This window comes from Lynx canadensis, chromosome B4 (assembly GCF_007474595.2).
Source record: "Lynx canadensis isolate LIC74 chromosome B4, mLynCan4.pri.v2, whole genome shotgun sequence".
Classification (NCBI taxonomy): Eukaryota; Metazoa; Chordata; class Mammalia; order Carnivora; family Felidae; genus Lynx; species Lynx canadensis.
Window position 1 is genome coordinate 104,851,973 of NC_044309.1, and position 15,555 is coordinate 104,867,527.

Sequence of the window (15,555 nt, forward strand, 5' to 3'; positions counted from 1 at the left end):
GTATGGCACATGGAGAGCTTTTAGATTGGTAAACACAATGCCCCCCTACCAGGAAAGTGACACACTCCATCTCCACCGGAACAGAAGTTCTTATGCTTGGAACCCTCCCAGATCTTGTCCTATGCACCTCTTCATCTGGCTGTCCATCTGTATTCTTTATCTTATCCTTTAATAAACTGGGAAATGTGTTTCCTTGAGTTCTGTGAACTGTTCTACCAAATAACTAAATGTAAAGGGGAGGGGAAGGTCAGTTTTTTGTCAGGTTGGACAGACTGTGTGTAACCTGGGGAACTAGTCCTTGCAGTTGGCATCTGAAGTGGGAAGGTAATCTCCTTACCTTGTGAGATCAGTGCTGTCTCTAGGTAGACAGTACCGGAGTTGAGCTGATTTGTAGAATACCCAGCTGGTGTCACAAAATTGCTGGGTGTGGGGAAACGCCACACGTCTGGTGTCAGAAGTGTTGTGAGTATGCTAGTAGTCAGAAGTGTGAGAGGAAAGAAGAAACACAGAAGGAGGATTGAGGTTTTTCCAATTCAAACCATTAAATAGGCAGAAATTTAGAAGATTGCTAATAACAAATGATCGCAAAAAATGCAGAGCAACTAGAACCATCCATTGCTGGTGAGAGAAAAAAAAATTAGTTTATTCCTTTGGAAAACAAGTTAGTGTTGCCTAATAAGGTTGAAAATGCCTAGTTGCCTAGTTAGTTTTACCTACAAAACTTGAGAATACTTTGTCTCAGCAGTTCCATGCCTATGTATATATCCTAGAAGCTCTTCCACATATATTCCCAGAGACTTATACAAGAATAATCCATAGCTGCAATGTTTATAAGAGCCAAAATCTAGGAACTTTAGTTCATTAATAAAAAAATGGATAAATTGTAGTAGAATAATACTATGCCAAAGTAAAAATACATGAATAACAACTGCATGCATCAGTGTAGACAAATTTTGTTCATATAAAAGTCACAGGAAAAACTTCAAGATGGTTCCATTTATACAATTTGAACAAGCACAACTGTATAACTATTTAGGAGTATAAATATATGGCAAACAATTAAGAAAAATGTAAGAATGGTAAATACAAGCAAGATTCAGTATTTTAGTTTCCTAGGGGGGGCATTTGACTATATACAGCATGGTGGCTATAGTTAATAATATTGTATTGCATACTTGAAAGTTGCTAAGAGAGTAAATCTTAAAAGTTCTCATCACCAGAAAAAAAAAAAAACTGTTTTTGTAACTATGTATGGTGCATGTTAACTGGACGTGTGATCATTTCACAGTGTATACAAAAATCACATTATTATGTTGTATACCTGAAGCTAATATAATGTTATATATCAATTATACCTCAAGTTTTTTTTTTAAAGTGTGAACACTAAAGGCAGAAAATAAGATTACCTAATTACATCTTTCTAATTTTGCTTAATTTGTTCTCCTTGTTAGCTAAAGTAGTTTTCAAGTGACATATTCTTAGAATATCTGAAACACTATTTTAAAAGTTTAATTGTTTATAGCCTAAAGTTAGAACTGAACTGTTTCATGGACTTAAATATAGCATTTTTACTCTGTTAATTTTAATTGTGATTGAGCATTTAACATTTATCTTCAAATTCAATAATTTACAGAAAACTCTTCATTTTGTAATAAGTCCTTATCTGGAAACTTTCTAAGAGGAATACAATACCAAAGGAGTTTCATGATGTAAAAATCTCTTCAAACACTTGGAAAGAGAGCAGGAGAATATATACACTTTACTCAGTTATTATTTCATGATCAATATGGTATCAGCTATATAATAAATATTATAATTTTTGATACCTATAATTGTTGTATTACCTAGTTTAATTTTTATTTTTGTTTTGCTGTAATCAAATAAAAAAATCATAAACCAGATCATGAAAACTGGCTCACAAAATTAAAACTACTTAATCCATTATGTGTGGCCAAATTGAAGTTAGGAAGTCTGTATCTTTTAAATTTAAGAGTAGTTTGAAGATTTTCAGAGTTCCCTTAACCAGTCTCCATTTTCAGCAAAATGTGGATCTCAAGTATTTCAGTATGTATTAGCATAAAAAAGGCACAAAATAATTAATTTTAGAAGTATTTTGTAGTGATAGAGAAACTACATTTTGTCACTTTCTGTCCTTCATGTGCTTGTTTTCACTTATTTGGTATACATCTACTTCACATTTTCCTAAAATTTCCTACACTAATTTTGCTTCTTTGGGGAGTGTTACATGTAAACCATGTTCTTACAATTGTATTTTTGGAAAAGCATGTGGGTGGTGTTGGATTCACTTGAGTAGAATTTTAATTAGATCTACTGCATTCACTTTTATTAAAAGAAAGAATACTAATTCCTTTTTAGCATGCTGACCATGCTTTATTCTGACAGAGGGCCCCCTTTTAATTTGTTCTTCAAGTTCCATAATTTGTCTTTCAGAAACAGTCATGTCAATTTTCTAACTTCAAAATGTTTGATAATACCTTTTCTTTGTACTCAAAAACTAAAATATCCTTATTATGGCATTCAAGGCCATTTCTGATCTGTCACTAAGATCCTTTGCAGCCTAATCCATCACCCCATTTTCCCTCCTCTGTACTCCAAGAAGCTGTCCATGCAGAATGTCCTGGTACACTGGCTTATTCATCATTTCCCATGCAATTAATTTTATGCCTTGTATGCTTCCTTGGAGCTCCTCTATCTACGTGGAATATTCTCCTCATTTCTGCCACCCCTTCCTTCCACAACCTCTGGCAGGTGGAATCTAGGCATTCTTTAAAACCCAGGTTAGACAACCTCTCTGATACTTTTCTTTTCTCTTTCTCACCCTCTTCTCTTCTGCCATAGGACTTAATCTGTGACTTACTGCTCTGATTGAACCTGACAGTACAATTAATTGTTTGTGTCTGCTGCTCTACCCCCTAGTGAGTTCCATGATGGCCAGTTTTCATTTTTATTAAATGAAATGATGTGTCATAAGAGCACATGTGGTTAAGAACACAGATTCTGAAAATCCTTTGGGGACTCCAGATTCCCATTCAACTATCTTTTATCTGTTCTTTACTGAAAAAGTCCTTTGAAAGTTCTTTCCCTTTTATTCTTGAATTCCAGTCAGATTTTACTTCCATCAGTCCATCAAATCACCCTGTCAGGGGCACTAATGACCCCATGTTTCTAAATTACATGGTCACCCACAACTATATGGTCAGCTAATCTTCACAAAGCATGAAGAATATCCAATGAAAAAACACAGTCCCTTCAACAAGAGGTGTTGGGAAAACTGGATTGTGACACACAGAAAAATGACACTGGACCACTTTCTTACACCTTACACAAAAGTAAATTCAACATGGATGAAAGACCTAAATGTGAGACAGGAAACTACCAAAATCCTAGAGGAGTATACAGGCAGCAACCTCTTTGACCTCACCCATAGCAGTTTCTTACTAGACATGTCGCTGAAGGCAAGGGAAAAAAAGCAAACATAAACTGTTGGGACCTCATCAAAATAAAAAGCTTCTGCACAGCAAAGGAAGCAATCAGCAAAACTAAAAGGCAACCTACATAATGGGAGAAGATATTTGCAAATGACGTATCTGATAAAGGGTTAATATCCAAAATCTATAAAGAACTTATCAAGCTCAACACCCAAAAATCAAATAACCCGGTTAAGAAATGGGCAGACATGAATAGACACTTTCCCGAAGAAGACATCCAGATGGCCAATAGACACATGCAAAGATACTCAACATCGCTCTCACACGGAGTAGATACAGTCCTTCAACAACTGTGTAGTCTCTACCATCAAAATATGTCTAAAATTCTACCACTTCTCACCATCCTCAGGGTCACTACTCTGGTCTAAACTTCTCCTCTAGATTATTGTAATAACTTCCTAATTGGTCTTCCTGCTTTTATTTTCACCACCTGTAGTATGTAAGATGTACATATCTATTATATCTGTTATACGTAAGATACATAACTATGTTTTGGATCTGATAATTACACAAAAACTCATAAAACATACAAGTTTTGTTTTCTGGAACCTATACCTATTCAAACAACTATTATTTCAAAGCAGTGATGAAATAACACGAGTGGAAAAAGGATACGGGCTGTAGAAATTCAAAACTAGAAAACATGATATTAGTGATGTTACCAAAAAGAATACATAATTTGAGCTTAGTCATATAAGATGGCTGTAGCTTAACTAAGCAGAAGAAGAAAGTGGAGAACCTTATAATCCATTAGGAAGTGAGTGAATGAGCAAATGCACCAAGACATAAATATGGAGAATAGTCTGAAACAATGAGTAGAGAAAACTGAATTCTGGATTATAATGGGAAAATGTGGGTGTAGCCAGAAAATAGTAAACCCTGATTGCTTAATTAAGGAGTTTCAAATTTATCCCAAGAAATGGCAGGTGTATTGAAATTTTGGAGGGTGGGGAAGTAATACATAAAAATGTTCCTCTAAGAAACTATCGTGAAAATATAGGCAGCAAGGAAGGAGACAGACTTCAATCTTAAAGGACATGAAGTACTAATAAGTGGAATTGAGGTGGCCATCTAGAAATGGAGCTGCAAGAATATATTTGAGATATATTTCAAAGGAAGAATTCAAAGTTCAAAGGAACTTCGTGTCTGATTAATCAGAGGGATTAATATTTATATTACCAAGAGTAAATGAGCTTTTATTCATTGATTTTGATAACTGGGAAGTGGTGAATTTTTTATTCCCTAGATTTTTGTATTTTACCTCAGTTGCAACCCAAATTATGTGATGTGATAGTCTCCCATTTCATTATTTAAATTCAAAACCATCTCATGATATTTTGTTTAAACTGTAGTGAAAATCTGCAGGGCGTAAATGAGATCAAGTCAGACCCAACTCAGCATATGGTGTTTTAATGGCTGGCATTGAAGGAGTTTTCTTTGCATAGCTGTTGAATTATCGCCACCATTAGCAGGTGTTGCAATGAAATATGAACTGTAATGTTGCCAATAAAATTAAGTGTGTTTTATAGCATAATGGAAACTTTTGAAAGACCTATAGTTTCCTTTAAAAATTAAGCTTTTTAATACTGTTGATAAGTTATTTCTCATATATTGTCTTCCTAATACTGTTTCCCACTACTGTGTGTTGAAGGAATTCTCAGAAGCAGATCTTAAACACTTTATAAAATGTAACCTAAAAATGTTTATAAAAATATTAACACATTTTTATCAAATCTGAAGCTTGTGTCACATACACAGAAGGTATTTAAAAATATTTCACGATTTAATTCGCAGTCATCTATAATTTAAACTGGAAAAACTAAAAAGTGATTTACTTTTGTTTTGCAGTGATCGGCATGTTGGTAAAATTTATTCCAAATCCTCTTCCTTTCTGGACTATGCCAGAAAGTCTCTAAAGAAGCTTGGGTTAGATGAGTCCAAGGTCAGTATATGATTGCTGTTTTTATTTAAAAAAAAAAACAAAAACACAAAACAGAAGAACTTCTATGGAATAATGAATTGAGATGATACAAAATAATTTGCCTTCTACTTTCCTCCCATTTGTGAAAAACACCTACATTACATTGAAACCATACCACCATTTCCTTTATTCCAGTTCACCTTTCCAGTCAATGTGGGTGCTTTGCTGTTGTACATCTCTTGAGAGATTCCCCCTTTAGGTTTATTCAGGTAATATGTATTAATTCTCAAATCAAAACAGAGTTAAAAACAAGATAACAGAACAAATGGGAATTATAAGTAAGGTAAGAGTAATGAGACAAAAAACTGCATTTATTTAAAGATTGTATAATTAGTTAAAATTAAAAATCTTAAATTCTAAAAGCCTTTGAATGGGAGAATCCTGGAAAGTATAACATCATAGGCCGCCCAAGCTAATAATTGAGAGTTTGATGTCAAAGATAAAGTGGTAAGCTGGTTGGCTAGTAGTAATAAATATTATAACACTGAGAAAAAAAAACCTCTCAATTCAAATGCGTTATTGAGTAAAATATTAAGTTGAACTTGGATCACTCTGGTATTTTGAATTGATTATAAATGGAAATAAAGAATAAAATAGCTTTTTAAAGGAATGAAATGGATTTCTTGAAAAGGTGGTACAGATATGATTATATTGTATCAAAGCTAAAAAGTATTGTTATTTATTCTACCAGTTGTTCATTTACTCCCCAGTTACTTTATTATTTAGAGCCATTAGACTGTTAATAATCAAACCCCTCCTCTATAAAATAACTGTTCAAAAGCACTTCTAACTCACGATTTAAGATCAAAGGAGGTAATACACGTAAAATACTGAGCACAATGTTTTTACATAGTAAATGCAAACAGAAGTTTTAGTTCATTTAGTTTTTATATATAGTTTTATTATATGTTATAAATGTTATATATGTTAGTATACTTTTATATTAATATTATAATTAATAATATTGAGTTTTATGTATATTTTTATTCTGATCTTTGTATATGTTCTACTAGTAATAACACAATTGATAATGACTCTTGTCAATATTTTTATTTAGTCACCAAACAAAGGTCCTTCTAGTCTTACATAAATTAATGACAATAGATAATTTTTGTCCTAGTCATTTTATTTCTGGGTATTTATTTATTTATTTATTTGTAATTCATTCTTGAGCGGGGGGAGGGGGAGAGGGGTAGAGAAAGAGAGAGAGAGAAGGGGAGAGAGAGAGAGAGAGAGAGAGAGAGAGAGAGAGAGAGAGAGAGAATCCCAAGCAGGCTCCGCACTGTCAGCACTGCCAACCATGGGGCTCAAATTCACGAACCATGAGATCATGACCTGAGTCAAAATGAAGAGTCCGACGCTTAACTAACTGAGCCACCCAGGTGCCCTTTATTTCTGAGTGGTTTTTTTTTATGTTTTTGGGGCACCTGGGTGGCTCAGTGGGTTGAGCATCTGACGTCGGCTCAGGTCATGATCTCACAGTCTGTGAGTTCGAGCCCCACGTCAGGCTCTGAGCTGTCAGCACAGAACCTGCTTCAGATTCTGTGTCTTCCTCTCTCTCTGCCATTGCCCCACTCATGCTCTGTGTGTCTCTCTCTCAAAAATAAATAAAGATTTTAAAAAGTGTTTTTAATAAATCAGACAGGTTTTCCTTCCAGTTAGTCTTACTTAGTACATCTTTCTTCCATGTCTCAATTTTATGTCTTGCAGTAATGTCAAGCACACAAACCAAAGCGTTATTTTCACAGATGAAGAGCTAAGTTTTTACTTAAACTAAAAATATATTAAAAAATAAAAATAAAAAAAATAAACTAAAAATATATTACCCTTTGCCAAAAACTAAGTAGCAAAAATCCAGAAAGAATGTTACTTATCCTTGTTGATAGCTTTCTCTTCACAGGTTTGTCTTTAATAATAACCGTAGTAAATGTTCCTTGATATGTTCCTTATTATATTACAGAAAGGAATATTAATAATAGCTAATAGTTACTAAGCACTTGTTATGTGGTAGTTATATGCTAAGAACATCACAACATTATCTCATTTACTCTTCACAAAAACACTTATGGTAGATACTATAATTATTACGAATGTAAAGATCTAGAAAGAGAGGTGTCAAAAAAGAGAAGTCATTTTGCCAGAGTTAAAGCAATTAGTGGAGGTGGAACTTGAACACAGATTCAGCTAACGTCAAAACCTCAAGTGTTAACCGCCGCTATACTGAGAAATGAAAGTAAAAACAAAAGAAACAAAGACTAATGTAGATAAATATCACCATGTAAAATCAGTCTTAAATTATTCCTTGTATTAGTTAATAAAGGCAATAATAGTGCCCCACTGATTTTCTCCTAAAACTATTTAAGCTCATTAAGAACAAATATATCAGATAAAATGGGTTGGAAGATGAAAAGGAACAAGAAACCCAAGCTGGAGGACTTAGAGGGAAGAAGGTATAGAGCAAAACAGTAAGGTATTTAAAAGGATACACTGGTGAAAGGAAGAAATAGATGAGTACATGTTTTGTGGGTGGGAGGTTGATTTTAATTTTAAGCAAGAGGAATGAGAAAGTTGTATCTGTCAGATCAGACTAGTTGGAAAGGATAAACCAAAATTAGGTTTTTGACCCAGTACAAATTCCTATTATTTTTCTCCCACATAATCAAGTATCGATGCTCAAATTAAAGTTTTGACAGTAAGCACAATGAAAAGAGATTTGTGTATGGTTTCATTTTAAAAATGAAATGATTTGTTCATTTTGGCCACTCTGACTGGCGTGAGGTGATACCTGAGTGTGGTTTTGATTTGTATTTCCCTGATAAGGAGCGACGCTGAACATCTTTTCATGTGCCTGTTGGCCATCTGGATGTCTTCTTTAGAGAAGTGTCTATTCATGTTTTCTGCCCATTTCTTCACTGGGTTATTTGTTTTTCGGGTGTGGAGTTTGGTGAGCTCTTTATAGATTTTAGATACTAGCCCTTTGTCCGATATGTCATTTGCAAATATCTTTTCCCATTCCGTTGGTTGCCTTTTAGTTTTGTTGGTTGTTTCCTTTGCTGTGCAGAAGCTTTTTATCTTCATAAGGTCCCAGTAATTCACTTTTGCTTTTAATTCCCTTGCCTTTGGGGATGTGTCGAGTAAGAGATTGCTACGGCTGAGGTCAGAGAGGTCTTTTCCTGCTTTCTCCTCTAAGGTTCTGATGGTTTCCTGTCTCACATTTAGGTCCTTTATCCATTTTGAGTTTATTTTTGTAAATGGTGTGAGAAAGTGGTCTAGTTTCAACCTTCTGCATGTTGCTGTCCAGTTCTCCCAGCACCATTTGTTAAAGAGGCTGTCTTTTTTCCATTGGATGTTCTTTCCTGCTTTAAAAAAAAAAAAAAGGACGTTAGAGTGGGAGAGAGCCAAAGCATAAGAGACTGTTAAAAACTGAGAACAAACTGAGGGTTGATGGGGGGTGGGAGGGAGGGGCGGGTGGGTGATGGGTATTGAGGAGGGCACCTTTTGGGATGAGCACTGGGTGTTGTATGGAAACCAATTTGTCAATAAACTTCATATAAAAAAAAAAAAAAAAGTAAAAAAAAAAAAATAAATAAAAAGAATTTTTAGAGCAGGAAAAAAAAAAAAAAAAAAAAAAAAAAAAATGAAATGAGGGGCACCTGGGTGGCTTAGTCGGTTAAGCGTCCGACTTCGGCTCAGGTCATGATCTCACGGTCCGTGAGTTCGAGCCCCGCGTCGGGCGCTGTGCTGACAGCTCAGAGCCTGGAGCCTGTTTCAGATTCTGTGTCTCCCTCTCTCTGACCCTCCCCCATTTATGCTCTGTCTCTCTCTGTCTCAAAAATAAATAAAGGTTAAAAAAATGAAATGAATTTTCACATGAGAGTCTAAACACCGAAAAGTATCAAAACAATTTAAGTTTAAAAAATTAAGGGGGCCAGGATGGCTCAGTAGGTTAAGTGTCCGACTCTTGATCTCGACTCAGGTCACGATCTCACAGTTGTGGGATCGAGCCCTATGTTGGCTCCGCACTTAAAAAATTAAGGGGGGCCAGGATGGCTCAGTAGGTTAAGTGTCCGACTCTTGATCTCGACTCAGGTCACGATCTCACAGTTGTGGGATCGAGCCCTATGTTGGCTCCGCACTGGGTGTGGAGTCTGCTTACGACTCTCTCTCTTCGTCTCCCCCTCTCCCCTGCTGTCTCTCTCTCTCTCAAAATTTAAAAGAAAGTAAAAAAAAAAGTTTAAGATATTAAATATACCATAATATCTAATAATTTATTGATAAGCATATATATATAATTGGAAGTGTGAATGCATTGATGTTTTTCTAAACTTTTAAAGCAAATCTCTTCATATTCAAAACTATGTAAGCAAGTAAAGTGTCTAGAAAATCTCTTTTAACATGCTCTGGATACATTTTTAGTGATAAGAAATCATGTTAAATGTATGGAAGTAAACAGAAAACATTCCCAGACAAATTATCATTTCAAAGAAGGCCAAAGCTGCATATGCTGGATATGTAAGTGGCTCATACACAGCTTAAAAGCTTAGCCCATAATTCCGATAGTCAGTTGTGAGAGACCGCATTGGCATTTTCTCTTAGAGCAGGATTTGGCAGCGCTACTGACATTCGGGTAAGTCTTTGTTGTGGGGGCTGTCCTGTGCCTTGAAGGATGTCTAGCAGCATCCCTGACCTCTACTCATTAAATGTCAGTGGTAGAACCCTAATGGTATAAAGAGTCTCTAGACATTCATTGCCAAAAATTCCCGGGGCGGGGGGAGGGGGGGGAGCGGTGCAAAATCCTCACTTCTCATCACCCCCATTGAGGTCCACTGTGTCCGAGCATTTGTCGTCTTAGTGATTCAATTTGCAGTCGTCTAACATTTCTATTATAAACCCCATATATTTTTTAAATGCATTTTAGATGTTACACCGAGAAACATGAAGGAAAGTGGGGAAGAAGCAATGATTCTGTTCTTATATTTTGAACACGTTTTATTCAAAACAGTCCCCCCGCCTTGATCTTTCATTTTGTTTCACTCTAATCACTTATAGGTGATATAACTTCAGCCCAGTATAAAATATAGGTCTATTTAAGCAGTGTTTAGATTCCATAGTAAAGTTAAGCCTAACTCTGTAACTACTCAAACTGTAAATTGTGGCAGAACATCAGCTACAGTAAGTCTACTGTTTATAATTAATGAATTTCTTAGAATGAAACATTACAGTAAATTTCTTGTAGCGTTCAATTACTTCTTTATAAAAGAAGTATTTTAATAGGACTTTAAAACTGTCTAAAATATTAACATCCTAATGATTAGCTTTACCTAAATCTTAAAAAGATTAGGTATTCTCAAACTTTATCTTCTGTACCAAACTTGGGCGTCTCACCAAATTTCAGAAAATTTCAAAATTGTCTTTTTTTTTTAATGTTTATTTATTTTTGAGAGAAAGAAAGAAAGAAAGAAAGAAAGAAAGAAAGAAAGAAAGAAAGAAAGAGGGGGTGGGGAGGGGCAGAGAGAGAGGAGACACAGAATCCAAAGCAGGCTCCAGGCTCCGAGCTATCAGTACAGAATCTAACACAGGACTCATACTCACGAATCGCAAGACCATGATCTAAGCTGAAGTCGACACTTAACCGACTGAGCCACCTAGACACCCCTCAAAATTGTCTTTAAGTTTTCTCGATTTCTTCATGGTCCATAGCATTTTGCCTTCTTTTGTCAATTGACATTACTTTTCTGCCTTCCTGTCTCTCTCCCCCAGCTTATATTGCATGCACACAAATGCACAATTGCACACACACACTATATCTTTTGGATTTCAAAAGCATCAGTACTGGTATCATTTGCTAGACAAGGAATAAACTGGAGTATTTGTTTATGAGAAGAGAGAAATAAAAGGAGCTTATGTTCTAGAGTTTGTGTGTTATATAATGAGTACAAAAATAAATGAAGTTAATTTCAGATACTGAAAAGTTGAAAAAAAGACAGTAAAAACTGATGATTTGATGGGGATGGTGTAGTGTTGAATGGGCAGAGTTGAAAACTACTAAGCTAGAACCTTAATGGAAGTAAATAAAGGATAATTTGTGTATTTTTTAATGGATAAATTATTAAGTTCTTTTTGAGAAATTTAGAACAGCAATGTGTAAGGACAAACTCCATTCCTGGAAGAAAACACAGAGTGGAGATAGCCCTGAAGCTGAGGAACAGCTTTGATTTTTGGCAGACTTTGCAAGTCCACAGCTTTCTGATCAACCTTGCACTGCTGTGTAATCTCATATTTCTCCTTCTCTGTGTTGAAGATCTCACCTTCCTGGTGTCTGAGTTTACACAGCTTCTTCTTCTAGAAGTAAACATCAGTGAGATGTTTTGGGTTTTCATACTGCTGGTATCAGTTTTGGTGGAGGTGGCGATGACAAATGTCAGGTGTGTTCTATGCAGAGGAACTCGATGGAGGGCCAGAGGTCAAGTCACAAGTGGCAAACCACTGCTCATTTGCTTAACGAAAACTACCCTCTTGCCTGTGTGGTACCCAGTGAGGATGATCAAAATGGTTCCAGGAGTGATGCTACCTCGCAGTTTTCTCACTAGCTACCTGAAAGATTTTTTTGCCGTGGCTCAACAGCTTTCAAGGCACATCTTCTGTAGGATAATACCTAGGCATTTTACAACATTTAACTACTTGGGTACTACCATTCTTGTCACCACCAACTAGTTTTCTGACAGTAGGAAGAGTCTTCTTTTTCTTCTCAACCTTGGATTTAGCTGCTGAATACTTCCTCTTATACATGGCCTTTCTGGAATACATAGCCGATCAAGAATATCTGCCAATTCCTCTGACCAGGGCAGGGTTTTGGTGGGGCTTCCCCTTCTTTGGCATTTTAGCCTTGAGGCTACCCTTCTTTTTTTTTTTTAATTTTTTTAATGTTTATTTTTGAGAGGGAGAGATAGAGACTGCGAGTGGGGGAGGCTCAGACAGAGAGAGAGAGAGAGAGAGAGAGAGAGAGAGAGAATCTGAAGCAGGCTCCAGGCCCTGAGCTGTCAGCACAGAGCCCATCGCAGGGCTTGAACCCATGAACTGTGAGATCATGACCTAAACCTAAATCAAGAGTCGGACATTTAACCAGCTGAGTCACCCAGGTGCCCCTCTAAGATGGCAAAGGGCAATAAAGGATAATTTAGAAAAATATTCTTGGGGCGCCTGGGTGGCGCAGTCGGTTAAGCGTCCGACTTCAGCCAGGTCACGATCTCGCGGTCCGTGAGTTCGAGCCCCGCGTCAGGCTCTGGGCTGATGGCTCAGAGCCTGGAGCCTGTTTCCGATTCTGTGTCTCCCTCTCTCTCTGCCCCTCGCCCATTCATGCTCTGTCTCTCTCTGTCCCAAAAATAAATAAACGTTGAAAAAAAAAAAAAATTTAAAAAAAAAAAAAAAAAAGAAAAATATTCTTAGATATGTTTCCACAGTGGGTCAGCAAAAGGAAAACTTTTGAGACCAAAGTCATTTAGTTATTCATCAAAAACCATTTATTTTGAAAAATCTCCAATGTGTCAAAAACAGTGTAAACTCTGGGGCTACAAAGATAATTAAAATATAACCCTTTTAAAAAGAAAATAATTATGGGGCAATTGGGTGGCTCTGTCAGTTGAGCCTCCAACTTCAACTCAGGTCATGATCTCATGGTTTGTGAGTTCAAGCCCCACATTGGGCTCACTGCTGTCAACTCAGAGACCTCTTGGGATCCTCTGTCCCCCTCTCTCTGCCCTTCGCCCGCTTACACTGTTTCAAAAATAAATAAACATTAAAAAAAGAAAACAATTACAATATAGCATGAACCTACAACAATAAACACATGTATGAACTAGTGTGGAGGCATAGAGAAAGGAGTGACTCACTCTGCCTGTGTAGATTTCACGAACAACATGTGGTACCTTAGCTTGGTCTTAAAGGATGCAGAGGAGTTCATCAAGCAGACAAGGTGTGAAGGTAGGGAGCAATGAATTAATTGTAAGTATGCAGGGGTGGGTATGCTTCTTCAAAAATACACAGATGTGAGAAACCTGATTCTGAACTCAGCAGTGCTGGAGCACAAAGCAAGCAAGAGAGGCAGAAGTGAGAAATGAGGCTATAGGAGTGAGCACATGTGGAGAGGCCAGGTAAACTTATTTTTGGGTGTTAAATCAGGGATTAATCCAAGGTAAGAATAATCACCAGGTGGTTTAAATACAGGTGAGAGGACAGGAATTGTTCCATAGGAAAGCCAACAACAAATGTAGGGAGCTCATGAGCTCTTCCATGTTGTAATATGTCTCTAAGTGATATTGAACTGCTTTGACATTATGCCCATAAGTAAATCCTGTCTGCTTTTTGCAACCACCATGGTAATAATTGATTCACAGGAGAATCATCAAGGCATTAAAGCCATTGGGTAAAATGTTTATGGGGGAACAGGATATTTACACAGACTCACATTACCTTCCACAGATTTTTTATTCATTTCAAAAAGTAGATAAACCTTCAAAGTTAGCATCACCAATAATGAACAAACTGACATTGTCCAACTCATCAGGCGATGCATTGGAAAGGATACAGCATCACTTATGTAATATTCCTGCCAAAAATGAATAACTTGAATCTACTCATGAGAAAACACTCAGACAACTAGACTTTTCAAAATATGTCCGTATCAGATAGTAAAGGAAACCATGAACCATCAAGGAAAAAAGCACCCTACTGAATGGGAAAAGATACTCACAAATGATATATCTGGTAAGAAGTTAACATCCAAAATATATAAAGAACTCATACAACTCAATATCAAAAAAAAAATGATTAAAAAATGGGCAGAGGGCCTGAACAGATTTTTTTTCAAAGAAAACATACTGATGGCCAATAGTCACATAAAATGATGCTCGATGTCACTAACCATCAGGGAAATACAAATAAAAACCACAAGGAAATATCACCTCATACCTGTCAAAATAAGTAATATCAAAAACACAAGAAATAAAAAGTATTGGTGAGGAGGTGTAGAAAAGGGAAGCCTCATGCACTGTTGTTAGGAATGTAAAGTGGTGCAGACACTCTGGAAAACAATATGGAGTTTACTCAAAAAATTAAAAATAGAACTACCATACAATCCAGCAATTCCACTGCTAGGTATTTATCTGGAAAAAGAAAAAAACAAAAACATGAATTCAAAAAGATGTACACACCGCTGTTCCTCATAGCATTATTTATAGTAGCCAAGATGTAAAAATAACCTAAATGTCCATAAAGAGATGAATGGATACAGAAGATATGGTGTGTGTGTGTGTGTGTGTGTGTATCATTCAGCCATAAAAGAGAATGAAATCTTGCCATTTACAACATGAATGATCTAGAGAGTATTATGTTAAGTAAAATAAGTCAAACAGAGAAAGATAAATACCTTATGATTTCACTTATATGTGGAATCTAAAAAACAAAGAAAACAAAAACAGAAACAGATTCAGAGATACAGAAAACAAATTGGCAGTTGCCAGAGGGAAAGGGAGCAGGGGATGCACAAACTAGTTGAAGGAAATTAAGAGGTGCAACTATAACAGCTTTGTATGGTGACAGATGGACTTACTGTGGTAACCATTTTTAATGTGTATAAGTGTTAAATTAGTATGTTGTACACCTGAAACTAATACCATATTGTATGTCAATTATTCTCCAATTAAAAACTATATATATATATCAATTTCATAAAAGACAAGACTTGAGGAACTGTTCCAGATTAAATGGGAGTAGAGATACAATGTCCTATCCCAGATGGGATTCTTAAAAAGGTGGAGTGGTAGGAGAGTCCATAAAAGGATTATTAGGACAAATGGTAAAATTTTAATATAGAATATGTAATAGACAACAATATTGGATCAATGTTAAATTAATGAATTTGATTATACTGAGAAGGGTAGGAGCCAATTAGAGAAGATAAACTTCTTCTGGGAAAGGACAGAAATTGTTTCAGGTCTTTTTAGAGGCCTTTACCAGATGCTGTCCTCAGAGATGCTGTGGCCCAGCCTAGGCCTGCCTATCAGTCTC

General features: G+C 36.1%; 1 protein-coding gene, 1 long non-coding RNA gene and 1 pseudogene across 3 annotated transcripts in view; 1 reads left to right on the forward strand and 2 right to left on the reverse strand.

Annotated features, from left to right (window-relative positions):
- METTL25 (methyltransferase like 25) overlaps nt 1-15,555 on the forward strand; it is a 150,193-nt gene that overhangs the window by 96,147 nt on the left and 38,491 nt on the right. For both annotated transcript variants that reach the window (XR_003970482.1, XM_030323320.1), the window contains exon 9: nt 5,358-5,451. Coding sequence is in view for 1 of the 2 variants with exons in the window: in XM_030323320.1 (XP_030179180.1) it covers nt 5,358-5,451 (94 nt within the window). In the remaining variant the exon portion in view is untranslated. The remainder of the gene's footprint in view (nt 1-5,357; nt 5,452-15,555) is intronic.
- LOC115519380 lies at nt 3,694-14,442 on the reverse strand. The gene is made up of 3 exons (XR_003970486.1): nt 14,411-14,442; nt 4,833-4,835; nt 3,694-3,768 (listed from the first exon to the last, which is right to left on the reverse strand). It is a non-coding gene; the product is annotated as an uncharacterized LOC115519380 (long non-coding RNA).
- On the reverse strand, nt 11,620-12,409 carry LOC115519379 (annotated as a pseudogene).